At 48.6% G+C, this 27,273-nt stretch overlaps 1 protein-coding gene across 1 annotated transcript; it reads right to left on the reverse strand.

Annotated features, from left to right (window-relative positions):
• Positions 1-30: 30 nt before the first annotated feature.
• RAD54L (RAD54 like) lies at positions 31-24,042 on the reverse strand. Its single transcript, XM_030573346.1, has 18 exons — positions 23,319-24,042; positions 23,145-23,231; positions 21,615-21,734; positions 20,981-21,041; positions 18,974-19,109; positions 17,938-18,007; positions 15,706-15,994; positions 13,878-14,002; positions 12,434-12,584; positions 10,400-10,526; positions 8,457-8,531; positions 7,738-7,868; positions 5,523-5,633; positions 4,981-5,104; positions 4,486-4,564; positions 4,201-4,380; positions 2,910-3,073; positions 31-1,236 (listed from the first exon to the last, which is right to left on the reverse strand). The coding sequence occupies exons 1-18, from the start codon at positions 23,319-23,321 to the stop codon at positions 1,035-1,037; spliced, it is 2,235 nt and encodes a 744-aa protein (XP_030429206.1). The 5' UTR covers positions 23,322-24,042; the 3' UTR covers positions 31-1,034.
• Positions 24,043-27,273: the final 3,231 nt, after the last annotated feature.

The following is a 27,273-nucleotide window of genomic DNA, read 5'->3' on the forward strand; positions in this document are numbered from 1 at the left end:
CAACAAAAAGCTTTTGCTTGCAACCATTTTACCCTTGGAGGGAAGTCCGTCCTTAGGCCCTGCTTTCCTTAACGTGTATTTATTTAATACGTACACTTATTTTATAAAAATGTTTTAAACAGAACAGGTTTTTTGTCCTTCAGCAACTTTATTTTATAAAATGTAGTTTAGAAGTTTTGGTACATTAGGGACTATTCTTTTACTGCATTGTCAAAAGATGAACTTGCTAAAAATGATGCCAACACAAATTAGTTGTTTCTGCCAAGATTTTAAAGTGAAGAGTTAATTTAATGGGGCCTGACTGATGCACTTTCTGAAAATCAGGCTCTTTGGAGATGTCTCAGATTGGTCCATCCAGAAGCACAAGTGATTTAGACCAAGATTTTAAAAAATGGCTTAAGTTGGATTGATCTGGAGATGAATTATATTTCCCAGAGGTGTCTACTACATAATATAGGTCAACCCTGCCAGCCAATTCCAGATCTCATCAGTGCCTATGCATTCAGTATCTAGCCTGTAAACTGTGGCTCTGAGAAAAAAATCTTGTGTAGGTGGTAGTTGCACATGGAAAACCAGATCTGCAGCCAGGAATTAACCTGCACCTGAAGATGGAGCTTGTTTGTTTGTAATGGGACTCAGGTAAATAAAAAGATGATACAAATTGCAAACTTGCATGTGCTCTCACAGATGCAGACCTGGTTATGCCCTGATGCTATCTATTACAATAGATCCTAGGTTAAACTGAAGCACATCACTACACAAGCCAAACAGCTGTTTCTCCAGTACACACTATATACACAAGAGTGGCATGGATAATACCTTGTGCTTCCTGCTGTCCCAAGCACAAGTTTAACAGTTTTCAAGACCTACCAATTTCTTGGTGGAAGAAAACAGAACAACGTTGTCCTGCTGTTCTGGATCCAGATACAGCACAGGCTGCATTGTTATCAGACCTCTGCTTTGAAAGTGATTGAAGCGGGCTTGACTGACTTCCACAGGAGCCTTCCCTCATCCCCACCCTCAGAGATGCATTGTCAGGGAATCCCTCGCTGCTCCTCGTGGGAATGGTGATGGAACGTGAAGGTGACAGCAGCATCCCACGTGGCCTTCAGCACAGAGTCCTGGAGCCCACGCTTGTCAGCACAGTGGTTCCACTGGGAGAGGTCAGAGGTGCAGTCAGAACCGTCAGGAGGAGGCTTTACCTGGTGGCCATTCACACAGCGGCGACACTTAATCCTAAAACACAAAGATGTTCTACAGGTGAGGACCAGGGCATGTTCTACACCTGCTGGGCTAGGTACAGAATCTTAGGGTTTCAGATTTGGGCAAAAGGGTGCACAGTTAATGGAGACTGCATAAACAAACAGAATGCATATCATCAACATTGGGGTTAGTCTGCTCCCATTTGTCTAATAATGCAACAAAAAGCCCATGCAAAATCAAGTGCCCAATCTAGGTGCACGTATACTAGAACAGCATGTGCAAATAACCGGAGACACGTCACTGGTCCTTTAGAATTTTTGGTTACCGTCATTCAATTCAGAAAATTGGGGTTTTTATTTCCAAAGCACCCTAGGCTCCACGTGAACGTTTATACATACAATGAAAGCGTTATAACAAAGTCCATCCAAGTTCAAAGTTGGGCAATTCATGGGAAAAGAGGTGAACTACGTGGAGCCAGCAGTGGTGGCTCCAAAGGGAGTTGAGAAGGTGAATAATACTTGTTCTAGTTTACTGAGACCAGTAAGACCTCAAACCTAATCACCCGTAAAATCCTAGGTCAGAAACAGAGCATGTGTGTAGACTTGAATTACAAGTCTGCTTAGAAAATCATCTTTTTACCTTCCAGGACCTAAATACTTTGGTAATTCCCTTGCATCACCTAAGGGCAACACCATCTCTCTCAGCCCAGCACAGCTGTTTTAAGTGGTTATGGTGCAGTGGGTTTTAAATAAGGAATCCTGAACTCAGGACTTGGCAGGACTCAGGAAGGATCTAAATTTTCACACATTTACATGCAGTTAATTGTCAGTTTGCATATAAAGCATCACTACCTATGGCAATGAACATCTACTGGCCTCTCAAGGGAAGTGGTGGAGGCCCCACTGTTCATTTAAAACCAGATAAGCCATTCGTTAAATGCACAGTGGAGAACAATCTTGCAGTGCTGGGGGGAAGCGGGGGGGAGAAAGAGCAGATGATCCAATAGGGATTGTCCATCCCTGGACTTTCTGTGCTTGATAAGCTTTGGGAAATATTTCTTCCCCGTGATATGTTACAGCCTCTCGCCCTCCCTCTCGCCCTCCCGAGGATGTAGGTGGAGGCATCAGCAGGGGTGGTTTGAGTACTTGTCTGATAATAGAAACTTTCATAATAAAATGAGAGGATAAGTAGGAAGTGTCAGTTTCCTTATGAATAACTGAGTGTTGAAAATAGAAGTCCAGCCTAAACATTCACCTCTTCTACCTCCCCATCAACAGAGAGGAAGATAGTCACGTGCTTAGGGCACTAACCTAGGAGGTGTCTCTCCCAGGTTTAATTCCCTGCTCTGACACAGATTTCCCATGGGACCTTCAGTTAGTCACTTCTTTGTGCCTCAGTTTCCCCTCTGTACAATGAAGATAATAGCCCTGCCTTGCCTCATAGGGGTGTTGTGAGGATAAATCCATTAAAGACCATGAAGTGCTTTGAAATCTACTAATGAGACACTAATTATCTTCCTGCTGCACCAGCAACTTCTGAATCAACAAATCAATAACGTCACGAGTCTGAATGGTTCACTAAGTGGTTCTCAGCCAACCAGAGTGCTTGTGTCTCCACCTACAGCCCCTGTGTCAATCATGAAGTCAGCCACTGTTTATGCCATGGTCACTGGCTACCCTAACCCATCACTGTGTTTCTAAACGTACTTGTCATGGGTATCGCTGGCTGTGGTCTCATTCAATATGAACAGCTCCTTCAGCTCCCCTAGCGAGAAGTGCCTCTCCACATCCTGCTCCTCATCCACCACGCAGCTGCTGAGTGCCTTCTTGTGGGTCTGACGCTGGAAAATCTTCTCCTCAATTGTCCCCGTCTACGAGAGAGAACGGCCCATGGGATTAAGCGCAGCATGGAGAAGGCTAAAGCTGGGATCTGGCCAGGACGCTGGGATTAAGCCTTTATCTGTATAAAAAGTACCATGGGGTCTTTACTGGCCATAAGTGGTCAGAGCCTCAAGTCCCCCTTCTTCCCGAAGGTAACTCCTCCAGCTGCCTAGAGCCACCTTGCTGAGGGCACATGTTCAGTACAGAATCCAAGAGAGACATCATCACCACTACTTCATGCAGTGCCCTCACCACTCCAGGCACTGACCCAGCCCACTCCCACTTATCTTGCAACATGTGACATGCTCACAGCATGAGCGGATGCAGCCGCAGGCTGTAGTGAAGAGGCAACATGCAGGAAAACTACAGAGTACACAACTGCTACACCATGACAACAGTGTTTGGAATTCCTGCTGGAGATTCCCCTTCAGGGAACTTTCCCCGACAGACAGTGGCATGGCCCCAAGGCCCCTGCTGGGGGAACGCAGTGGCTGAAGAGAGCAACGCTGCGTCACAGGGGCAGCTGACGGAGGAGAGGGGGCGGTTAAAGCTCTGAATATGGACTTGCCGATTCTGTCATCAACCCAGTTAGTACGGCAGTCCTGAGCCTTGTGGGCTGCGGTGTCAGAGCTGCACAGATACCCCGACGACAGGCAACTAGGAATTCCAACACCCTTTCAACGGGAGGGAGAGGGGCTCGTTCACAACAACCAACGGGAGCACATCTACAGGAGCAGCTGTAGGGTTCTACACCAATTATGGGAACATGGTGCCCTGCCAACAGCCATGTCTCTACCCCGCCACAAAAGATTAATGTCCTATTTATAAAGCTTCAGTCACTTCTATTCCCCATAAGCCAGCCACCACTAAAGAGCCAGGGCCCAAAAGCAACCTCATTGAAATCAATGGCGATGCTCTCTTTGGCTGCAATGGCGGACAATTTGAAGCCTGATGTAATCGAGCGCAATCCAGGCCACATGGCTACAGACACTTAAGGATTCTAAGCCACAGCATCTCGTTCCAGTTGCAAGGTCAATTATTCTGCAGTATAATCAACTGCAGACTGGGCTATCCCCCACATCCCGACACGGTTAAAAAAAAGTAGCTCCGGACTCACTGAGAGCAACCTGTAGATGTAGCAGATCTTCTTCTGGCCGTCTCGCCACACTCGAGCCATGGCTTGTTCGTCATTGGCCGGATTCCAATCCGGGTCAAACATGATGAGCCTGTTTGCCCCAATCAAGTTCAAGCCACAGCCACCTGCTTTGCTGCTCAACATGAAGACAAACTCAGGGCTCTGTGGGGCAAGACATACTTACATTAAATCCCTGCCAGTTGTCACATGATCACACCTGCTAAGACTGGCAGGACTAATGATGTGGGTCTGGGAATCTCTATTTACCGAGAGGCTGTTAAACCGCTCTACGATCTTTGCTCTCTTTTTAATGGACATGGTGCCATCCAGTCGGACATATAAATACCTGGCACAGGACAACACAATGATTAATGGGATCAGATCATCATAGCCTTTTAATAGCCCCGGTTTTACAATGATAAAACCCAAGATGAACAGAAACAGTTCTGCAAATGGCCTTGTGTTTGAGTGCCCGGCTGTAGGCCCCTATAGAAATGGACAGAGCTGTTCTGCTGACTCACCCTGCAAGCCAGACCAGATGAGTCACATTAGTTCAATTTCCAGGGCCTCCCTCTGAGGCTAGAATTCAGAATAGTAGGTCATGCAGGGAGACACCTCAAGAACAGCCAACTCAGGCTAAGGTTTATATTGCAAGTATAAACAACAAGGAGTCCGGTGGCACCTAAAAGACTAACAGATTTATTTGGGCATAAGCTTTCGTGAGTAAAAAACCTCACTTATTGGTTAAGACCAACAACAAACCTCCTAGTCCTGCAGAGCTTCTCAAAGAGGTCCAGAGTTTGGGTGTAATTGGAGACCAGGACTACCTTGTCACTGCTAGTGCTTCTAGTCACAGCCAGGATGTAGTCCAACACCAGCATCTTTCCTGGAAGAAAGAGAAGTGAACATGCTGTTAAAAACATCCCATTGCCAATATGTAGGGAGGCAGCACAGTCCAGTGGACAGGGCATTGGACTATGAGTCAGGAGACCTGGGCTCTATTCCTAGCTTTGCCTGTGTGTGACTTTGGGCAAGCTATTAAATCACCGTGTGCCTCAGTTTCCCTATCTGAATAATGGGGATAATATTTACCCACCTCTGTAAAATGCTTTGAGATCTACAGATGAAGTGAGTATTAACAGGGTTGGAGACGACACATACAGAGATGTACATGAGACCAGCCTCTTCCTAAGAGGTCACCCCAAAGTATCCCCGGTCACTGCATAAGATTCCATGCTTCCTGTGGCAGGGGGCCACCCTCTCTCAAGCAATCGATTCACACAGTGGAGTTACAGTGTGGTTACCTGACAGTTGGGGCTCCAGGGACTTGGGACTGTAGCCAGCAGGGAACAATTCCAGTGCTCCTGCAAACCCTTCCTCCTCCTCCACACACTTCTCGTAGATCAGGGCAGGGTCTGAAGAACAAACAAAACCTGGAAACCACTGTGGATTTGTGACGTTTGCAGGGCTTCCCCGAGGAGGGAAGCAGGACTGCGACGGCACCAAGACAACTGCATCCTCGTCAGTGTACTGACTGTATAATTACATATAAATGCAGCGTAAGAGACACCCACCCTGGCCTTTCCGTCTGGCTCCCAGATCTGCTGCTGCTGCAGTTTCCTCCTTCCTCATATCCTACTGCCAGGATCACTCCTTCAAACCCCAGCAGCCAGGGAGTTGCATGCTAACCATGCTCCCCAAGCTAGGGGGCGTGACATCAACCCCAAGGCACAAGGAAGGAGAGTTTGGCATTGCTAAATGACCACCTCTCAGGTCAGCTGAGGAGCAGCCGTGATGGGCTCTGTAAGGAGCACATGCATTCCAATCTGGCCAGAAGGATGGAGGTTACAGCTGGGGGACATCAGGGGAAAGCCCAAGAGCTCTAATAGAATCATGTATCACGTGCTGGGGAAAATAACCAGTTGAAAGCATTTTCTGTGGGTGGGCCTCATGGAAACCTACAGCAGGTAGTTCCATTTACAAAGGACTTACAGCAGTAGTAATGCATGGGTCTCTTGCCAGCCCTTTGTATTACACTAACTGGTCACCATAACGGGTTGGTAAAATAACTATACAGCACGGATACTGCTTAGGTCACAGAATTTGGAGATGCCTCATATGGAGTCCCTTGAAGGCCAGAAGAGTCTCCAGATGCAGGAAATTCAAGATAGTGATTGAATACTACCAGTTCTTAGCCAAGAGGCTGCAGAGCAGCAGTACATTGGTCCCCGTGCATTACATCTGTCTCTAGAAGTCCAATCCAGTTATGGGAACAAAAATCACCTGCACGCCTCGGAGCAGCTTGCTGTCTCCATAAAAGCAAGCTGACAACCTCCTGGGTCTTCCCCACCCCAGGGAAAGGGTCAGGCGTGTGAAAGCGCAGCACCAGGGAAGGAAGAAGCTGCCTCCAGAGGGCGCCACAGAAGAGCATGGCAATGGTGATCAGGGCTCTAACCTTGCATCCGCTCGAGTCTGAGCACTGATTTCAATGGAAGCAGGACTGGGTTCTAAATGACCCTGGTTGGCTTGCCCTCTTCCTCTGCCTCAAGTTCAAGTTCCTCATCCTCACTTCAATGGCATCACAACTCTTCCCTGCCTACAGCTGAGTCCTTGTCTCGCCCAGCACCCCTTCTCGCCTCTGCTCCACCCAGCTGGCTCTGGTTTCCTTCTCCCACCTGTAGTTTTGCTCCTCTCTGGTATGCCACCCCTTCTGCTGAGAACTACCTCCCATTCGCTAGCCATCAAATCTTCTCCTTCCTTCCCAATTCAGCACCTACGTCTGCACGATCTCCTCCGACAGTGTCTGAGTATCTGGGGCTGATGTACCTGCTGTGTAGGGCTGGGCGGGAAACAGTTTTTCTGTCCTGCAAATATTCTGGAGAGTTAAAAAATTCTTCCCACCCAAAAGGGGGAAGAAAAATCAAAATCTCAAAATTCTTTTGAGAACCAAAAAGTTTCGGTTCAACTCGATCAAAACGTTTCCTTTTGATTTTGACCTTTTCTAGTAACCTTTTTTTCATTAATCAAAGTTTCAAAAGAAAAAGTCGTGGTGAACCAGAAAAACAGAATATTTGGTTCAGACAATTTCAAAAAAATTTTCCCCAAAACATTCTGGGTCAGAAGAGTCATCAGAACCGACCCTGCTTCACAAACAGTTTCTGTTTCAACGAATTGGCATTTTTCAACGACAAAATGTTTAGTCTAAAAGTTCCGGGCCACCTTACTGCTGGCTGTATTTGAGTGAAGTGATGTTGCTCTCTAGTGGCTGGACCTTAGCACACCTAGCCACAGGAAATCTCCTTTGGGTCAAGTGAGAGCGGCCTGTGAGAGTCAGGAGGCTCCAGGGTCTATTTCCAGCTCTCCAGATGTTGGGGTGATTTATACAGGGAGTGTATCACATGGAGTCATTACATTACATGCTCTTTGGAGCGGAGCGCTGGGCTTAAGTGTTTCGTGAAGCTCTGCATCCAATGCTCTGTAGATAACACAATAATAGCATTAAACCAACCCCTCACTCACGGTTACAGAGCTTCTTCAGGGACGTGATGGAGGAGAGAGACGACACGCTGATCTTCCCCTCCTTCAGCTCTTCGGCTGGCTTCGCCTGCTTCAGGAAGTGTTTGTACAGCTCAGTCTGCAGAGGTGTAAGCCTGCAACAGAACAAGGGGCTTAGCACAGAGCACCAACGTTATACAGCTGTGGGCAGATCTGCCAGATGATCTCAATCTTCCTCCTCCAGCTCTGCTATAGTTTTTTTGGGCCACAGAAACACACCCCTAATTGGGAAGAGCCTTAGTCCTACACAGATTCCATCACAAGACACCACTAAAATCCAAGAACCTAAAGTCAAGACTATTTTTTGTGAATTCAGCCCAGGGGTAGCCAACCTATGGCACGTGTGCTGAAGGCGGCACACGAGCTGGTTTTCAGTGGCACTCACAATGCCCGGGTCCTGGGCACCGGTCCGGGGGGCTCTGCGTTTTAATTTAATTTTAAATGAAGCTTCTTAAACATTTTGAAACCTTATTTACTTTACATACAACAATAGTTTAGTTCTATATTATAGACTTATAGAAAGAGACCTTCTAAAAACGTTAAAATGTATCACTGGCACGCGAAACCTTAGAGTAAATCAATGAAGACTCGGCACAACACTTCTGAAAGGTTGCCAGCCCCTAGTTTAGCCTTTACTTTTGTTTTCTCTTTTCTGTCCTTGACTTGGGCAGACAGTCCCATACCTGCAGCAAACCACCTGCTCGATTTTCGCAGGTAGGTACTTGGACAGGATATCTGAAGTTCTCCTGATCAAACATCTGCAATGAAGGAAACAAGGATTAGAAACACAGATGACATGAAAATCAAAAAGCCAGTGGTGAACTGCAATATTGTCCCTGACTAATATGACTGTACAAGTCCCTTAGAATCTAGGCCCGAAGTGCCTGAGAAAATGCCTCACCCCTATGTTGGCAGGTGTGATCAGCCAGGATGGGTGTATTCTTGGTTCCTACATGCAGGCATTGGGCAGGTGTTTCTAGGCTGAGGGTTCTCTGCTGTGGAAGTGCTACTCAGTGTATTTCTACCAGTCTCTCTCATGTGCTGCCTTGACTATAGGCACCACTGATTTCAGTTGACCAATCTTTGACCTTCTCTGTGTGCCTTGCTTTTGTATCATGATTCCAGGATGAGTGAGTTACTGAAACCTGGCCATGCGCACAGGGCCAGCTTTAGGAAGTGCGGGGCCCAATACTGAAGGACCTGCCGCCAAAGTGACACCGAAGACCCAGAGCAAGCGAAGGACCCGCCGCCAAAGTGCCGCTGAAGACCCGGAATGAGCGAAGGACCCGTCGCCGAAGTGCCACTGAAGACCCAGAGCGCCGCCAGGTGAGTAAAAATTAAAAAGGCACCTCTAGCCAGGGAAGGGATTCTCACTGGGCACAGGGCCCAATTCAGGGGAATTGGTGGAATAGGTCTAAAGCTGGCCCTGCGTGCACACTGAATGGGGGATAGTCAGGAACGCCCTAAGCAGGAGAGACTGAACAGACCCCAGAGCAGCAGCTTCAAATCCACTTCACCATGAACAAAAGCAGCGGCCCAGCAGGATCAGAAGAGGTACGTTCTACCCCTCCCGGCCACATGTTTCACTGAACCTTTTTACTGCCAGGCTGTGTCAAGGTCATGGCCAATTTTGCAGAGTGGCCATACAATGTGAAATTAAATTTGCCGTGAATTTAAACCGCTCTATGGCATTTGCAATGGCTGCAAAAGCTTATATAGAACCAAGACTCCAGCAACATTGTGAATGCAAAGGAGACTCCAGTGAGGGCTCTTCTGCTGTCAATCAGTTACCTGTCAAAGATTTCGTTAGCATGGTTACTTACGATTCGTAATCAGAAAAGTAACTGTGTAAAAAAATGAAACCATCTTACAGTGTGACCTAGTGGACAGAACACTTACCGGGACTTAGGAGTCCTAAGTTCTATTCCTAGCTCTGCTACTGGCCTGCTGGGTGACGTGGGGAAGTCATTTTCCTTCTCCATACCTCAGTTTCCCCATCGGTAAAATGGGGATAATGATACTGATCTCCTTTGTAAAACGCATTGAGATCAGCTGACGAAACACGCTAGATAAGAGCTAAGTATTAATAATACTCAACAGATTTGCTCGTAGTGCCACAACTTCTTAGGTACCTAACTGGCACGAATATGGTTTATTCTTATTATCCCCACAGAGCCAACACAGCTATGGGAGAGTGAGCTGGGTTCTGTTCTGCCTTATGTATCATCATGAAAGTTGACAGCTGTCTTCGTTGTCGAATCTTTATCATAAAGTTTGATGCAAGAAGCAGAAGGAAAACAGTGGGATACTAAAGCACCAGATGGAGTTTGAAACATGGGACAATTAGAAAAATCTTCATTTGACTTGTAATCTGAATACACGTGATGAACTGGGGATTAGTGGGAGCCGTGAGTGTCATTCTGACAGTCCCTTTGCAGAGTGTAACTGCACATTAAGGATATTCCTTATGTCTTAGTGTTACCACGGCTCTCCTGACTCATCAGCTAGTCCATGTGCAAAACTCGCAACAGAACTTGTTCCAACACCGGACTGTAATCTTCAAAAATGGCTGCACGTGGGAGAGGGTTTATGCTTAGCTTTCCGGGGAGAGGCTGTTCGAACTCACCTGTTCACAATGCTGATCAGCTCTTTGAGACGCTCCTCCCCTTTGTGCCTCTCCACTTCACTTGCATCTGCATCTCTGCCTTTTAGAATCGGGATTTCAAAATGCTTTTTAAACTCCTGTGCTGTCCCTGTCCACAGCAGAGGGGAAAAGACAAATGTTACAACAGCATCTCACCTGCAGCCATGTGAGCCTTGGACAGAAAAGTGGATTTACCCTCCATCCCTGGCACTGCCACAGGGTTATGGGCCCTGGACGGAAACACTTAAGCTCTAGCTTTTAACACTTAAACCCTAGCTTGTCACATCAGAAATAATTCAGGCAATGCAAGTGAATGTGAGCAACGGAATAACACTTAATGTTTATACAGCATTTCCATCCCCAAAGGACTTTTCAAATATAATTAACCCTAACCCCCAGAAGCTATAACTCCCCAATCTAGAATATGGTGCTGAGGCACAAATAGATTCCATGAGTTGCCAAAGACACAGGACAATCGATCACGTTGCCTCCCTGTACTAAGTCCCCAGGCCAAATCAAAACTTATGGAGAAAAAGAGGAGGAAATAAAAACATCTTCTATCCCCATCCCATCCTCCCTTGGATGAAATTCTGGGTGCAGAATCAGACACAGCCCGCATATTGCTCTTGGACTGGGAAGAGAGTTGTGGGGGCGAGGAAGGGATAGATTTAATGCCACGTCATTACTGTTCACCACAAAAAGACCAGGGCCCTCAGAGGAGCAACAAAACATAAAAGACTGATTTGTGGATTGGTGTATTTATTCTTGCCCTTGAACAGAACGTGGCCTTTCTGGGACAAGCCTTCGCCCTCCCTACCAGACAGCATCAGAGCCAATCTGAACCTTGTGATGCAGTGGAGAACATAAAGCACTAACAGATTAGTTATGTGCTTTGCTCTTCAAATAAACCAGAACATGGACTACCAAGGGCAATGGATGCAGGACGGAGCCCAGAGCCAGCACATTTTAATCTGCAGAAGCAGCCATAAGAGCATTAGACCCGCCAGCAAGGAGGAAATAGAAACAAATCAAACCATGCCCCTGTTCAAATGCTTTTCTCCTTTCCCCTGTAAATGAGGTGACGAGGTGAACCCCAGATTCACAAACTTCCTCATCTTTGGCGGAAGCAGTCCCAAATCAAACCCTGGATGTGACTATTACTGGACAAAGAAATCAAGAGGAAGGGTGGTCTTGTGGTTAAGGCAGTAGGCTGAGACTCCAGATCAGTGTTCAGTTCCCAGCTCTGACACACAATCCCCATGTGACCCAGGGCAAGTCCCTTCCTCTCTCTGTGTCTCGGTTCCCCATCTGTGAAATGGGCATAATTAACCCTTCCTTCGTCTGCCTACTCTATTTAGCTTGTAAGTTCTTTGGGGGCAAGGAATGTTTCTTACTATGAATGTGTACAGCACCTAGCACACTGGGACCCAATCTGGTGACTAGACACTACTGGAATACACATACTATAAATGAGGATAATGCTCAGATTCGCATTTGAACTTTGCAGTTCAGGCCTATCACAAAGACCGGTGCTGCTGACTTCTCCAGCACTGGTGGCTGTGGGAGGTCCCTGCCGGCTAGGCCACCTGCCTCTTGATTCACAGTTTAATCTTGAGAAAAGAAGACTGAGGGGGGTCTTGATAACAGTCTTGAAACATGTTAAGGGCTGTTATAATGAGGACGATGATCACTAGTTCTCCATGTTCATTGACGGCAGGACAAGAAGTAATGGGCTTAATTTGCAGCAAGGGAGATTTAGGTGAGATAGTAGGGAAAACGTTGTAACTCTAAGGTTAATTAAGCTCTGGAACAGGCTTCCAAGGGAAGTTGTGGAATCTCCCTCTTCTAAGGTTTTTAAGAACAGGTTGGATAAAAACCTGCCAGGGATGGTCTAGGTTTACTTGGTCCTACCTCAGTGCAGAGGCCTGGACTTGATGATCTCTCAAGGTCCCTTCAAGCTCTACATTTTTATGGTTCTATAAGCTGCACAGGGGTTAACAACTTCACGCTCCTTACCTAGGATGCCCGAGTTAACGAAGTGCACCAAGCTGAAGTATTCGAGCAGGTCATTCTGAATGGGGGTCCCTGAGATGAGAACTCGCCGTGGGGTGTTTAAGCCGTCCAGAGCCTGGTACGTTTGGTTTTCAGAGTTCTTCAGCCTATGGCCCTAAAAAGAAAAAAAAGCAAACAGGAAATCCTGTGGCACTTGATGAGAGGAAGCAGGTCTAAGATCTCTGTCAACACTGATTTATTTGAACTGTAAGGACACGATTGTCTCTGTTCTGGGTATATACAGTCCCTGGCACTGTGAGGCCCTGCTCTATGACTAGTGCGACTCCTAGGTGCTACCCTAATAATTATTATTATATGGCCCAAATTAAGCAAACATTTCGTTTGTTATATCGAGGAAGAGGTGTACGTAGGGGGAAAAGAATGTGCTTCATATTCAGGATCATCTCAGTCTGCATCATAGCAGATACAGAATCAAGCCACTGAGTATCACTAGCATTCAACAAAACTCCTCTGGGGAGGCAGAGGAAACATTAAGTGCATGGGCAGAGTGCTGTACAGCTCTTCATTGGTCTGGGGCTGGGCACGGGCTTGCTTGGCTTGCTTTCCCTTTAGGGAAACGAAGCTCTAGCATAAATGCGAACCTGGATACTGATACACAGCACCAGAGAACGAAAGGGGAAAAGCTTTGAATGGAGCTACATTTCACTCATACGAAGGCAGCTCCCGAAGATCCAGCCCTAGCAGAGTAGAATCCAGCGCTGGGAGAGCGTTAGCCAAGCAAGGATCACTCACCTTGGCCGTTCACATGTTCTCCCCCTGTATCGCCAGCCCACCCCCAGCAGTGCCAGGAGACCACTCAGGGGCTCCCCTTCAGGCAAGCATTCGCACTTACAGCTCCACAGGTCAGGCTCCTCCTGCTAGCCCAGCACTCAGGAAAGTGATCCTTTCTCACACACAAGTGTCCAATGCTCCTGTAGGTCCTGATCCAAGAGAAGGCCCTTTGTTCCCTAAACTGTACTGTGTTGTCCTCAGCATAGCCAACACTTGACCTTCTACTGTTTGGGGGGAGGGACAGATCCAGCCTGACAACACACGCCATGTATACAACGTATGGGAGGTAGCATGGTCTCGTGGTCAGAGCAAAGGATCGGGGGTCATGAGACCTGACTTGCAGCGTGAACCCGGGCACGTCATTTAGCCAATCTGTAACTCAGCTTCCCCATCTGTGAAGTGAGGACAGTGCTACAGACGGCCATTCGTACAGCTCCCGGGATGCTCTGGCTGAAGGCGGCTGGATATTATCACACATTCCATTTGTGGGCTAGCCACCAAGAGCACTTCCAATACAGAGATGCAAATGCTGCCAGGCCTTTCTGATTATTTCTCCATATGAAAGCAGAAAAAACTCAGCACGGGACTAGGGAAACACCAGCTGCCTTCTCTGTACCTCGTCACATATGACCAGCCCGACACTCCCCTTCTGGAGAACTTCGGCGTGAAGGCGGAACGTCTCGTAGGAGATGATCAGGATGGGGGAAGGCACTCGCAAGCCGCGCTGGTTCATAAAGCCGGCTTCGAGAAGGAAGAGAAAGACATTAGCGGCACAGAGAATGGAAAAATATTTGAAAGCCAGGCAGAAGATAGCAACTGAGCCTGATTCCTCACCCTCTGAAGTCCAGGGGAGCCTTTCCATTTATTCCAACTGCTTTTGAGCAGGCCTTAAACCAGGGGCGGGCAAACTTTTTGGCCTGAGGGCCACATCTTGGTATGAAAATTGTATGGTGGGCCATGAATGCTCACAAAATTGGGGTTGGGGTGCAGGAGTCGGTGCAGGCTCTGGGGTGGAGCCAGAAATGAGGAGTTCAGGGTGTGGGAGGGGGCCCCAGGCTGGTGGAGGGGGAGGGGAAAGGCTCTGGCTGGAGATGCAGACTCTGGGATGAGGCTGAGGATGAGGGATTTGGGGTGTAGGAGGATGCTCCAGGCTGAGACCAAGGGGTTCAAAGGGTTGGAGGGGGATCAGGGTTGGGGCAAGGGGTTGGGCCACGGGGGACGGGTGAGGGCGTTGGCTGGGGGATGCGGGGTCTGGGGTGGGGCCAGAAATGAGGAGTTCAGGGTGTGGGAGGGGGCTTCGGGCTGGGGCAGAGGTGTGGGAGAGGGATCAGGGCTGGGGGAAGGGGGTCGGGGTGCAGGCTCTGGGCGGCGCTTACCTCGAGCAGCTCCTGGAAGCAGCGGCATGTCTCCCCTATGTGGAGGTGCAGCCAGGCGGCTCTGCGAGCTGCCCCACCCACAGGCACCACCCCTGCAGCTCCCATTAGCCGCAGTTCCCGGCCAATGGGAGCTGTGGGGGTGGCATTTGGGGCAGGGGCAGCATGCGGAGCCCCATGGCTGCCCCTAAGCGTAGAAGCTGGAGGGGAGACATGCTGCTGGGAGCCTCAGCTTACGCACGCGGAGCGGCCTCCAACCCTGCTACCAGGCTGGAGCATGGGAGCAGGGCAAGCCCCAAACCCCGCTCCCCAGCAGGAACTCGAGGACCAGTTTAAACTGGCTGTAGCTTGCCCACCCCTGCCCTAAACAAACCCATCTGAGACACTTCCCCTTAGCATTCTGAGACACATCTCTCCATTGGCTCCCTTCCCTGCTGGCCTTCTGCTTCCTCCCCTCACATCTTCCTCCTTTTCCGCTAACGTCCCCATCCCTTCCCTTTACCCTCCACTCAACGCCCTTTGGTCCCTCCCCTCAGCTTCTCATCCCCTGCCCTTTCCTGCGCTGACTGCTCTCCAGCACAGGAAAGCTCAGAAACCGCCCTCACCAAACACACCCATTGGGGGTTCACACCAGGAGATCATCCACTGAATGAACACAGAGGTGTAGGGGCCTGAGCCAAAGACCACCGAAGTCAATGGAAAGACCCCCAGTGAATTCAATGGGCTTTGGATCTGGCCCTAGATCAGTGGTTCTCAAACTTTTGTACTGGTGACCCCTTTCACATAGCAAGCCTGTGAGTGCAACCCCCCCCTTATACATCAAAAACACTTTTTTATATATTTAACACCATTATAAATACTGGATGCAAAGTGGGGTTTGGGGTGGAGGTTGACAGCTTGCGACCCCCCCATGTAATAACCTTGTGACCCCCTGAGGGGTCTCAGCCCCCAGTTTGAAAACCTCTGCCCTAGATCTTTACATCAGCTGTGGAAGTGTCTTTTCCTTCTGCTAGCAGACACCCCTCCAGACCAAGACACAGACAAGCCACCTGCGCGCAGTTGCCTCCACACCTAGTTTACGGTCTATCTCATCTTTGGAGCCTCCATCAATGGCCAGTGGCTGAATCCTTCCTCCGAGCCATTTGCCGACTTCATTGTACCAGTTTTTAACCAGGCTGGAAGGAGAGACCACCATAGCCTTGTCGATTTCAGGCTTGCCGTCGGGGCTCTGACGCAGCAGCGTCCACATCAGAGTGATGCATTGGAGGGTCTTGCCCAGACCCATCTCGTCAGCCATTATGCAGCCATGGCTCCCAGGGATCCTTCGGCTCGTGACACATTCCCAAAGAAACTTCACGCCCTGCATGAAAAGTGGTGCATGTTGATTAGAATGGACTTGTGGATGCAGAACGAAAGCCGTGTGCAGTAACACAGTCTCCCTGCATTGTGGGCCTGAGGTTGTCATACACAGTATCCCAGATTTACACAGCACATCTCAAAGGGACTCAAAGCACTATACTAACTATATAGAGGAATCCCCCTGAAATGCAGCTACCTCTGGGGCGGAACAACCAATACAACTGGTTAACAACGCATAGCGATGCTACACACCAGTTTGAGACAGGAAGTGAAGAAGTATCCAACTGAAATTACAGAAGTGATATTAGGCAAGCAGAATCTGATTGCTCAGACTAGCACCTACATACTGCACTGACAGGTCCCTGAGGAACACCTACGATGGTAATGGTATGCAGCTGAGACAAGCACCGTGCTGGCTTAAACAACTGATTGGTCCTGTATCGACTCAGAAAGGAAAACACAAGCTACTGAACTGCCTAAACCAACCCTTCAGGTTTCCCATCTGGGCACAAAGCTAACTTGACCCTGCTTAACTTGGAAGGTCATAAGAACTCTCAGGTTGCACCCAGACAGCCTCTGGTTATAAGTCTACTGCTGTTCATGTCCTGTATCCATTATGATCCTCAACAGCTTATTAGGCACCTAGCCTGAGTGTGGCAGTTTTTTGGTTTATTTTAACGCATTAGCCTTGGGTTTTGCTGTTTCTGGTATTTAAGACTAGAGATGTTTTTCACTGAAAGGCATAAGCGCAGCTACTCTGGCTGACCCAGGATCCAAATATATTACTGACAGGTGACATTTAGGAACAGAGATTTCGGAGCAAAGCTTTTCAGATAATTTATGGTTAGAGATTCAAACAAGTTAACATGCAATGATAAAAGTTCTTGAGATGTGGTTCTATCCTGAACAATAACTGTTGCACTGGCACTGGGAGCTTTGTAAGCCAAACTGGGCTTGTCCTGACTAGCACACCACACTATTAACACAAACCCTACCGAGGTGTGCAGCCGGTGAACACCTCTGTATAAATATGTCAAAGGTTGGAATTTAGGCCCCAAGCCTCAAGGAGCTCGGTGTAGTGCTCTACGCCGAGCTCCTTGCAGGATCTATCTGTTCCTTAAAGTTCTACTGATGATGCACAAGCCACTGCAGAATCCACCTCATTTGGCTCCGCAGGGCTAGACCAAAGTCATGAAAACATCAGTCACTAAAGTGAGCAGATCTGACACCAGCAGCAGATCTGTGGAGCGAGATGGTGTCATTTTTAGACAGTAACTTTTCTGATGTAACAGATAATTTGGGGGAATATTACCATCAGGAAGCAGGTAGATTCACAGATTTTTAAGGCCAGAAGTATGATCATCTAGTCTGAACAACAGGCCAGAGATTCAACCAAGTGATTCCTGCATCAAGCCCATAACTCGTGGTTGAGCAAGAACATATCTTGACTTAAAGACAGTTAAATACTGTGTAAGTCTACTATAAACACATACGCATAAGATGTGTGTATAGCAGGCCAGAATGCCAGCTAATATTACTTGGAAATTACAATCATAAATTGATCTCCTATAGTGATTTTTGGCTAAGGTCTAGCATCGTATCAGTTTAACATCTAACTGACCCTGAACCTATCTGAGTGTTTCTTACAGGGCCCCACACCACAATATCTCAGCCCTTTTATATGGGGAATGGAATGTGCCACAGCAGAGGAACGATCTCTAGGGGGAATAGGTCTTTGGCATATTTAAGGATGATCTTAAATCTATTCAGCTGCAGTTGCCATTACTGTAGTTAGAAACAGATCTTCCTAGTGAAGGTGGCAGTGTAGTTTTGTATGGCCTCCCTCCACCCATCTGCCCAGAATTCTCTGAAGTTTAAGCACTTGAGGTGGAGATTAGGGAACTCCTGATGGACAAGTTCGAAGTAATTTCCCACAAAACTCACTTCTCTCTGATGAGGCCGTAAAACGCGACTGAGAACGGGGTCCACTACAACATGGACTGGCACTTTGTCCCTGCAGGAGGCAAACAAGAAAGGAAAGAGAGCAGAATGAATGCACTGATCCCAGCTTTTTTTTGCTTGCTGCTGTTCTGAGGACTCCTGGTAAGTGGCACAAGGAAGGCAACTGCCAGCAAATCCTGCCCGCACCCACCACAATACAGGAATGGCTGGTGACCATGTTCCAGGGCAGCCACATTATGACTAGATGCTGTGGCTTGAATACTTTAGCACTATTATCTATGTTACAAACTTGAAATATCCTGCAACTCCTAGATGAAGGTTACAGAACATATCTAGCCTAGGTACTTATTACCATAGGATCTGAGCACCTCACAATCTTTAATGTAGTTATTCTCACATCCTGTGAGGCAGGGTAATGCTGTTATTCCCATTGTACAAAGGGGGAATAAGTGACTTGCCCAAGGTCACAAATGCAATCTGTAGCAGACCAGGGACCTGAATCCAGGTCTCCCCAGTGCTAGGCTAGTTCTCTAAACACTGGACCATCCTACCTCTCTGACATACTGTTACTGGAAGCGAAGTAATGGTTATCAAAGATAGCCTCGTCCCTGCAATGGGCGCATCAGTGGCCACTCTAGGTAAGGTTGCCTGACAGTTTCCATTCTAATCCCCAGTTTTCAGTTCCTCATTTCGGTTAGCTTGTACCTTAATGCTGAGATATCCTGACTGAGCACTGAAATGTTCAACTGACAGGGAATAAAGCCCTCTTAGGAATGAGCTGAAGTGTACAATGGGCCTTGGGCTTACCCACAAGTCAACCCCGTGGGTAGAACACCACAAATGATCTGATATGGATATGTTCCTTCCTTTGGTACAAGCTAGAGACATTCCAGAGCCACAAGGCTCGGAACCAAATTTAACTCCAAAGTTCTGATCCAAATTTGGTTCAGAGCCTTTTGGGAATGGAAGACAAGTCAATGAGGTTGGAGCTACAATACCTGCTTTGTGGGTAACTCACTTGTCTATTTTCAGCTGGTCATGTGCGCCCAGTGGCGGGGGCTCATAAAGAACCAGAGCCCCTTCTTCAAAAGGGTCATGGAGCGCAGTCCTTACCCCTGTCCGTTTGATGCCCAGGGCCCTCAAGCCCAGCGACCCTGAAAACAATCACAGGCAGGATTCAAAGGATTGCCAGTTGCTTCCTCCCAGAAAAAACTAAGCCGTGCAAAAGGCTGAGAATTCAGATACAATCCACTGCCCTGAAGGAGGAGGCTCAACATGCTGTTTACAGTGTGAGTGTGATGCCAGCAGAATACAGATTCAAGAGGAAGCCAACGCTGCATGCACCAGCAGCTTAGATGTGCTCTACAAGCCAGCTGATGGATGGCCCTCTATGGGTGCGTTGAGAGGGAGGGCAGGGAGCCCTGTCACCTATTGCAATCACACAGAGGCAGCAATAATCTGTGTGCAAAGTGTGGGGGAGCACTGGTGGGGCAGGTACACAGTCACAACCCAACCCCCTCTGCACACTGGGTAACACTGACTGAGCGGGCTATGGGGGGACTGACTACATTCCCCTGCCAGTCCTGCAGATGCATTACATCTAATACAGGCACTTCCACAGCATTTGAGTGCTGAAGATGTCCCTAGGCTCTTCAAGGCCATAATTTAGCCTTGTATAATGACAAGCAAGGCCAAAGGCTGTATGTTCTAGGAGTACAGTAAATATACAACTAGGCATCTCACAAACCACTGGCCCAAATCCCCCTCTCAGATACCAATTCAGAGCTCAGTGGGAGTTGCATGCATTTATCCCAGGGCAGGATGTGGCCATTAGCAGCTACCTTTACAGCACTACATTTAACAGTGGACTGCCATATCTTGTAATGATATCACATAATCGACTGTACTGTCACCCTCCTCTGCCGTGCAGAAGATGTTGCGGCCTTGCAGGAGAGCTTCCCGTTAAGAGTGGAAATTAGTGACTTGGAAACTGGGCATTTTCTTAGTGTAATTTATTTACACAGATACACCAGTCATGGAACAGAAGTGGGCATAAAAGGCACACGGGGAAAGCCCTCCTTCAGAAATCTTTGCCCAAACATCAATGCCTGGTTCCCAGGAAGCAATTCTGCTCCAAGGATTGACACTAGTTAGGGACATTACAATGAAGCATAATCTCCTGCTGCTTGCAACAGCTCCCCCAAAAGAACATTAAGCACAAAACAACAATCCAGGTTCTCTTAAAAGACTGCACATTGCTCGCCTGCTAAGAAAAGATGACAACGTGTAACAGTGCCATCTAGTGATTCCTACCATAAATATATGCTGTGAAGACACGGACTACACCCGTTACAAATAAGGCTTAATTCCAACTTCCTTTCAAACCTGCTTTTTCACCTGCTAAGCATTATATCAAATAAGTTCCTTTTGGGTTGATAATTACCCTTCTTGGTCTCAGTCCAAATGTGGGTTTTTCATTAAATAACATTTGAGTGAAAATGGTTAACCTGTTATTGAATCAAGGGGGGGAAACAGTCCCATTTGTTCCAGTCAGAAGTCTGTGCTCCAAATATTTAAGAACAGCTGAAGCTATCACACACGGTTTATTAAAAAGATCACCTTGAAACTTAAAGTATCAAGCCAAGTATAAAGAAAACTGGTGCAAGTTTATTGGTTTCACATACATTGTTCCTCCGGTTAGTAACATTGAGGATATTATTTAGACTGTAAACTCTTTGGGCCAGAAACCTGTCTCACAGTTTTGTTCAGTAACATGGCATACAAGCCTATGGTACTTTGTAAAATATGTAACCATCGTAATACAGAATCCAGTACTGAAATGTAGGATTATCCAAACTAAATACTAATAAAAGTAAGACTGCTTCACTAATGGGGCTATATTTTTCTGTTCAAACTAACACACACATACAAAAGGTGGAAAATATCACTGTCTGACAAACCAAAATGTCATCTTTTTCATGGGAGGCAGACTTGATACAGATCTCTTAAACCCCCTTCATTTTACCTTGATAATTTGGAATGGGTACTTTGAAGGGTTTTGACAAAATGCTGCGGATAAATGCCTCCTAGGAACAGAGAAAGAAAAATATACATTCAAGTTATTTGCTATCATAGATGGCTACATAACAAAGAAGCCATTTGCTAAGGCCTCAGTCCTACAAAGTGCTGAGCGCTCCCAATTCCCACTGATGTTTCAATCCCAGATATTTTAAAGTCATATTTAATATGTTTTCCCTTTGGACTCTCCAAAACATGAAACTGACTAATACCATTTCATTCGATTAAACATCTTAGCATCATACACTTCTTGCTTAAATACATTACTATTACTAGACTGCATCACTGAATATTTCCATAGGCAAGTTGTGTGAACTTCATTATGAATAAAGTGCCGGGCCTAGTGGGACCCTGAGTTCAGGTGAGGCCTCTAGGTGCTATTATAATGTAAATAATGGTGCAAACCCTCATTACATGGAATTCCCATGGACTCAATGCGAGTTTTCATAAGTGCTACGTGTACAGATAATGCCCAAGATGTAGAACCTAACAGAAGTGCGTGAGCCCTTCTGATCACAGATGTACAGTGCACAATACTCTTTGACATGTGCTGACAATATGCCCTCGAGTGATCCACTTACATGTTTGCTGCTATCAAGGCAGTGAGGTCGATTGGTCAACTGGGCCAAGGGTTTCCTGAAAGGTGACATGTAACATTCCCAGCTCTGGCTCTCACTGCCAGGTTTCTGCTTCTTCGGTGTCTAAGAAAGAAAATCAGGACAGGCTGCCGATGATTCGGAGAGACCAACACAGGATAAATGTATCCCTGTCATGCTCTATAAGCATCTAACCACACAGACAATAAAGCCAGCCAGCCGAGTAAGTCTGAAAACAGAACATCATTACTCACTGCCATTGTAAGGACACTGCCAAGGTCTATGGGCCCAAAATGTTACCTACCCAGAAGTGAATGTGTTTAAAATACTCCTCTAATTCTGAATATATCCATCAGCCCCTCCAAAACTAATGCTGTCACATTGCTAAACTATGCAGTATTTGGGTGCATCTAGCAGAAATATGGGTCGGCAAAAACGCATTTGTTTTGTTTCCAGTTAACAAACTTCATGAAAAAAGTTAGCACCCCACGCTGCCTAGCAGACTGATTATAGTGTTTTTAGCATCCCATTGGCTCCTAATGAGAGTTCTTATTAGGGAAGCGAAAGGGCTGCAAATTTCAAGCTGAAAGTGACAAGACAGGAAAGTGACAAGACGCGCACATGCATGCACGCACACGCACACGTCAATGATTTATAATGATCGCATTCAAACCATCTCTCCCTCCAGAGAGGGTGTCTTTCTAAACAATATGCTCTGTAGCTCAAACAGAAGTTATGGGTTTGATGCAGAAATCACGGTGTGAGGTTCTCTGACCTGTGATATACAGATGATCACAATGACCCCTTCTGGCCTTAAAAATCTATGAATCTTTATTTCTGGTAATTTAGCCTCCCCCAGCACATCCAGTGCTTCTCCAGGAGGGCGGTGGTTTCTTTCTATCCAAGAAGAGAGACCAACTCTAATGAGATACACATACTTGACTTTTAAGATACGGTCCACACCCAAACATTCCCAAACTCTAGTGAAGTCTGGATCTAAACTTTGGACCGGACCCTAGAGATCCACTGAATTCCATGGGACTTTATAACTGCTTTCTTAAAATGATGATCAGGTGGCAACGGCTAAATTCCTAGGGTCAGTGTGTTTGGAGTCTCACTGGTGGTCTAGAGAAACACCTGCCTAAACAACTGGGACTTGTAGCTTGGTCTAACAGTGGAGAACCTTAGGCTCAGCCTGATTTCCAGTGGACGTGAATTCCATAATCCCAGCCCTCCAGAGTGGGAATGCCCTGCCCTGCCCATCCCGCACTGGAACCTGTGCTCTGTCGGCCAAAGTGTCACCACTGAGCATCCCGAGAGGTGGTGGCTACTGAGAAAACTGGGCCTGTGCATGGGAGAGGGCAGATATGCTGGTCCTATGCACTTCTCAGCCCAGCCAAGGGAGGGTGCTACCCTGATTGCCCAGCCCAGGAGCAGGATAGGCAGAAGCACTGGAAACAGATCTCCACCCGGCCAGACGACAGAGGGGAAGGAGGGTCAGGGTACGGAACTCACCGCCTCGGGGTGCCAATCCTCATCATCCTCTGAGCCATCGCCCCCTGGCTTCCTCTTAGCCAGCTGGCTGGGAGCCAGGCTTCTCCTCTGCAGGAAGGAAGGAGAGAGAGATGGTAATGAAGGAGTGCGGCAGCCCCATGGGAGTGTGTGTGTGTGGGGGGTGCCCTCTCTTACCATCGTAGGGGGCTACAGCACCATCCAGCCCCACGCAGGTGCAGCTCGGAGGCAGGGGGTGCTCAGGCCAGGGGAGGGAGCTGGCCAGTTGTGGGCTGTAGGGGGGGGGAGAGCACCTTGGGAGTCTGTATGGGGAGGGGCTGTATGGGGGGGTCACCCCCTGGCTCAGGGGTTTGTGCTCAGGGAGGCTGTATGGCAGCACGCAGGTGTATGGGAGGTCACCCCCCGGTTCAGGGGTTTGCACGCCAAGGGGGCTGGCGGAGGGGGGCTGGCTGGGGGCCACCCGTGGTTCACGTGGGGCTCTATGGGGGGCAGGCAGGTGTATGGGGGGGTCACCCCCTGGCTCGGGGTTCGTGCTCTGGGGGGCAATGAGGGAAGGGGCTGTATAGGGGGCAGGCCGGTGTATGGGGGTCACCCCCTGGCTTAGGGGTTCGCGCGCCGGGGGGATGGGGGCAGGGGCTGTATAGGGGGCAGGAAGATGTATGGGGGGTCACCCCCTGGCTTAGGGGTTCGCGCGCCGGGGGGATGGGGGAGGGGCTGTATAGGGGGCAGGAAGATGAATGGGGGGTCACCCCCTGGCTTAGGGGTTCGCACGCCAGGCAGGGATGGGGGAGGGGCTGTATAGGGGGCAGGAAGATGTATGGGGGTCACCCCCTGGTTGAAGGGGGCTGGCGGGCTGGGTCCGGCCCTTCCCCGGCTCCTCTGGGCGGTGCGGAAGGGGAGGGGCGGGGCCCTGGTTCCCGGGCTCCTCGCTGTATCCCGAGCTGCCCCGCTCGCCGCCAGGCGCGGCCAATCGAGCGCCGATACCTGCCCGGCTTCGTCCCATCGATCCGGTCCGGCCTCCTGCACAGCCTGCCAGGGCATCGGGGGTGGGGGGCGGTGGATAGACAGACAGACATGGGTGGGGGACAGACAGACAGACAGACAGACAGAGAGGAGGGGGTGGGGGATGGAGAAGTGGAGAGGAGAGGGACAGACAGACATGGGTGGGGGATAGACAGACAGACAGAGGGGAGGGGGTGGGGGATGGAGAAGTGGAGAGGAGAGGGACAGACAGACATGGGTGGGGGATAGACAGACAGACAGAGGGGAGGGGGTGGGGGATGGAGAAGTGGAGAGGAGAGGGACAGACAGACATGGGTGGGGGACAGACAGACAGACAGACAGAGGGGATGGAGAAGTGGAGAGGAGAGGGACAGACAGACATGGGTGGGGGATAGACAGACAGACAGAGGGGAGGGGGTGGGGGATGGAGAAGTGGAGAGGAGAGGGACAGACAGACATGGGTGGGGGATAGACAGACAGACAGAGGGGAGGGGGTGGGGGATGGAGAAGTGGAGAGGAGAGGGACAGACAGACATGGGTGGGGGACAGACAGACAGACAGACAGAGGGGATGGAGAAGTGGAGAGGAGAGGGACAGACAGACATGGGTGGGGGACAGACAAAGGGGTGGGGGACAGACAAAGGGGTGGGGGACAGACGGGGGGGGACACAGGTGACACGGGAGCCCCTCCTGGGGATGGGCTGAGGAAAAGGAGATTTATTAAAGGAATAAAGCAGGCAAAGCAAGCCGACAGGGCGGATGAAAATGAGCGAAGTCCCCAGGGAGCGAGAGCCCACTGGAGCGATGGAAAATGCGAGAGGAACAGAGAGAAACACTCAGCAGAGGGACCGAAACTAGAGGGCGAGGGGAAAATGAGGGTGGGTGGAGAACAAATACTACAGGAGGGGGAGAGCAAAGGGGCACTGACATCCCCCAAGCCCTTCCTAGGGGCAGATTAGAGAATGACCCTGTGTCCAAATCAAACCGGCGGCAAGACCTCTCCCTTGGCGTCCGTGGCTGCATGATGGAGCCTGTTATTCCAAGTCCTCTAAAAGTCTGGACCTGTTAGCAGCAGGTCTACAAACCCATGTTCCCCGGCCACCTGCTGTTCTGAGCTGTGCCCATTTCCTTGGTCACCCACAGTGTAGAGACATGGCCTGTCGGAGAAGCAGAGCTGTTAAAGTTGCTCTGAAGGCTCTGTTCAAACAAGGGACTCGCTGCAGTACGGCAAAGGCACTCCTGTAGCACTGACAGCAGACCAGCCTGGTCTGAGACTCCCTGATCTATCTCCATATTACCTGGCTATGTTACTTCAGGGCCTAGCAGTCTTGCCAGGGGTCTGTAGTAGAGTGAAGCCTGGTATTTTACACTGTCAGGGATTCTGGATCAGTGACCAATGCCTGCCCGGCTGCCTCAACCTTCCTCAGGAGCTACACCCCATCTAGCCTGTTATTTTCATTGTTCATCCTGGTGTTTGCAAGCAGCTGATAGGGACACTCACTCAGCCAGGGCTCCAGGCAGATTTACTGCACACACACAAACACACACACTAAGAAACCCCTCTGCAGAGATGTCTGCCGAAGAGCCTCTTCCATCTAAACAGCAACCATAATGTGCTGTGTCGTATATAATTGCACACGGCTAATGTAGCACCAGTGAATCTCTGTCCATACCGAGACTCAGGTGCTAGCAGGAAAAGAAACATGATGATTCCAATGCTCCAGCCTTGAATGCTAGCTCCTCAGAACTGCTGCCTGCTGGAACTCGGGACGAGTTAAATTAGTTTGGAGGGGCTGCGGCTCTTGTCCTGTTCACTACATCTGTGTCTCAGGCGCTCGGGCGAGGTACACCTGCCACAGCCTGGTATCCCTTTGGAGCGACTAAGAAATGTACAACGGGTAAGTGGGGAGCGTAGGGGACTCTGGGGGGATTTCTGATGCGTCCCCAGAATGATGCCACAGCAGGATGAAGATGGGGATTATAGTTTCAAAATCAGAGCAGTGGACATTCCTGCTGAATCCAGATCCCCTCCTCTGTCCTGCCTCTGCAATGTTAACAGGAGTTGAAATACTGGCCTTTGTCATGAAAGCAAGCAGATCTGCCTCTAAATACACAGGGAGGCCATCTGTGGAGTGAGGAGAGGCCCTTTCAGAGCACTAAACACTGCACTAAAGACAAAGAGATACTGGTCATTTATTTGTATTGTGGTAGCACTTCGGAGCCCTGCCCCCCCCTTCCCCAGTCATGGACAATGACCCATTGTGCTAGGCACTGTACAAATACAGAACAAAAATCCAGGCCTGCAGGTACGTTGTCAAGGGCATTTCTGGTCTCTTGGGTGAAAAACAGACCAACAGCACTAATGATTTGGGAGCAGATACATTACACTTGTAAGTGGAGTCCAGGCTACTATTCAGAACAGAATGAGGGTGTGTTACTTGTTCCATGGGTCACAGGTGGCAAATGATAAATTATGACTCTTCAATGCTACACTGAGCATTTGTAGGACAGGCTTTCTGTAAATTACAAAATCTCTCTGTTTCTGAGATGTTGGGCCAAATTCTCCTCTCAGTAACTGTCCAGTGACTCCACCGAGGTCACTAGAGTTATTGTCTTTATTTATTTTTTTAGCAGCGTAACAGCAGAATTTGGCTTGTGCACGAATGAGTCAAGAAGCGGATGCTTTTAGCTACAATTCTACAAGGCACTGGACAACTTTTGTCCAGTTGTTTGCTTGTAAGCTGAAGCCTTCCATCACTTGTCCAGTCCTTACAGCTGTCACAATGTGTTTTTCTCCCTGATGATTAACCATTAGTGGCACATTTAAGTTTCTCATTTTCTCATGTTCTGGTGCCGCACGGTGCTCATTTGGCAGCATCGTTACAGTCCTTGCAAGCGCTGCGCTGACACTTGTGGTAAAGCCATGCAGCTTAGAATGCAGGCATCAGCTGTGCAGCAGAAGGGGTGAAATGTTCACAGACACTCCAATGAGGCACTTACTTACAAGAAAGTCATTTCTGCCTTTAAGAAGCAGGATGCCTTCCTTTCTGTGGGTGTGAAGGAGGGGAATATTTAGGTATTTTTAAACCTATGAAATTAAGTTTAAAAAAAATGTAGTTCAGGCCCCACC

The sequence above is a fragment of the Gopherus evgoodei genome, chromosome 8 (assembly GCF_007399415.2).
Source record: "Gopherus evgoodei ecotype Sinaloan lineage chromosome 8, rGopEvg1_v1.p, whole genome shotgun sequence".
NCBI lineage: Eukaryota > Metazoa > Chordata > Testudines > Testudinidae > Gopherus > Gopherus evgoodei.

Excerpts from the sequence above, each read along its gene's own strand:
- RAD54L (XM_030573346.1), bottom strand. Across the intron at positions 14,003-15,705 it reads TGAGATAGACCGTAAACTAG|CCGGCTTTATGAACCAGCGC; the intron begins GTGTGGAGGCAA and ends TCCTTCTCGAAG. Across the intron at positions 4,381-4,485 it reads AGCGGTTTAACAGCCTCTCG|AGCCCTGAGTTTGTCTTCAT; the intron begins GTAAATAGAGAT and ends CTTGCCCCACAG.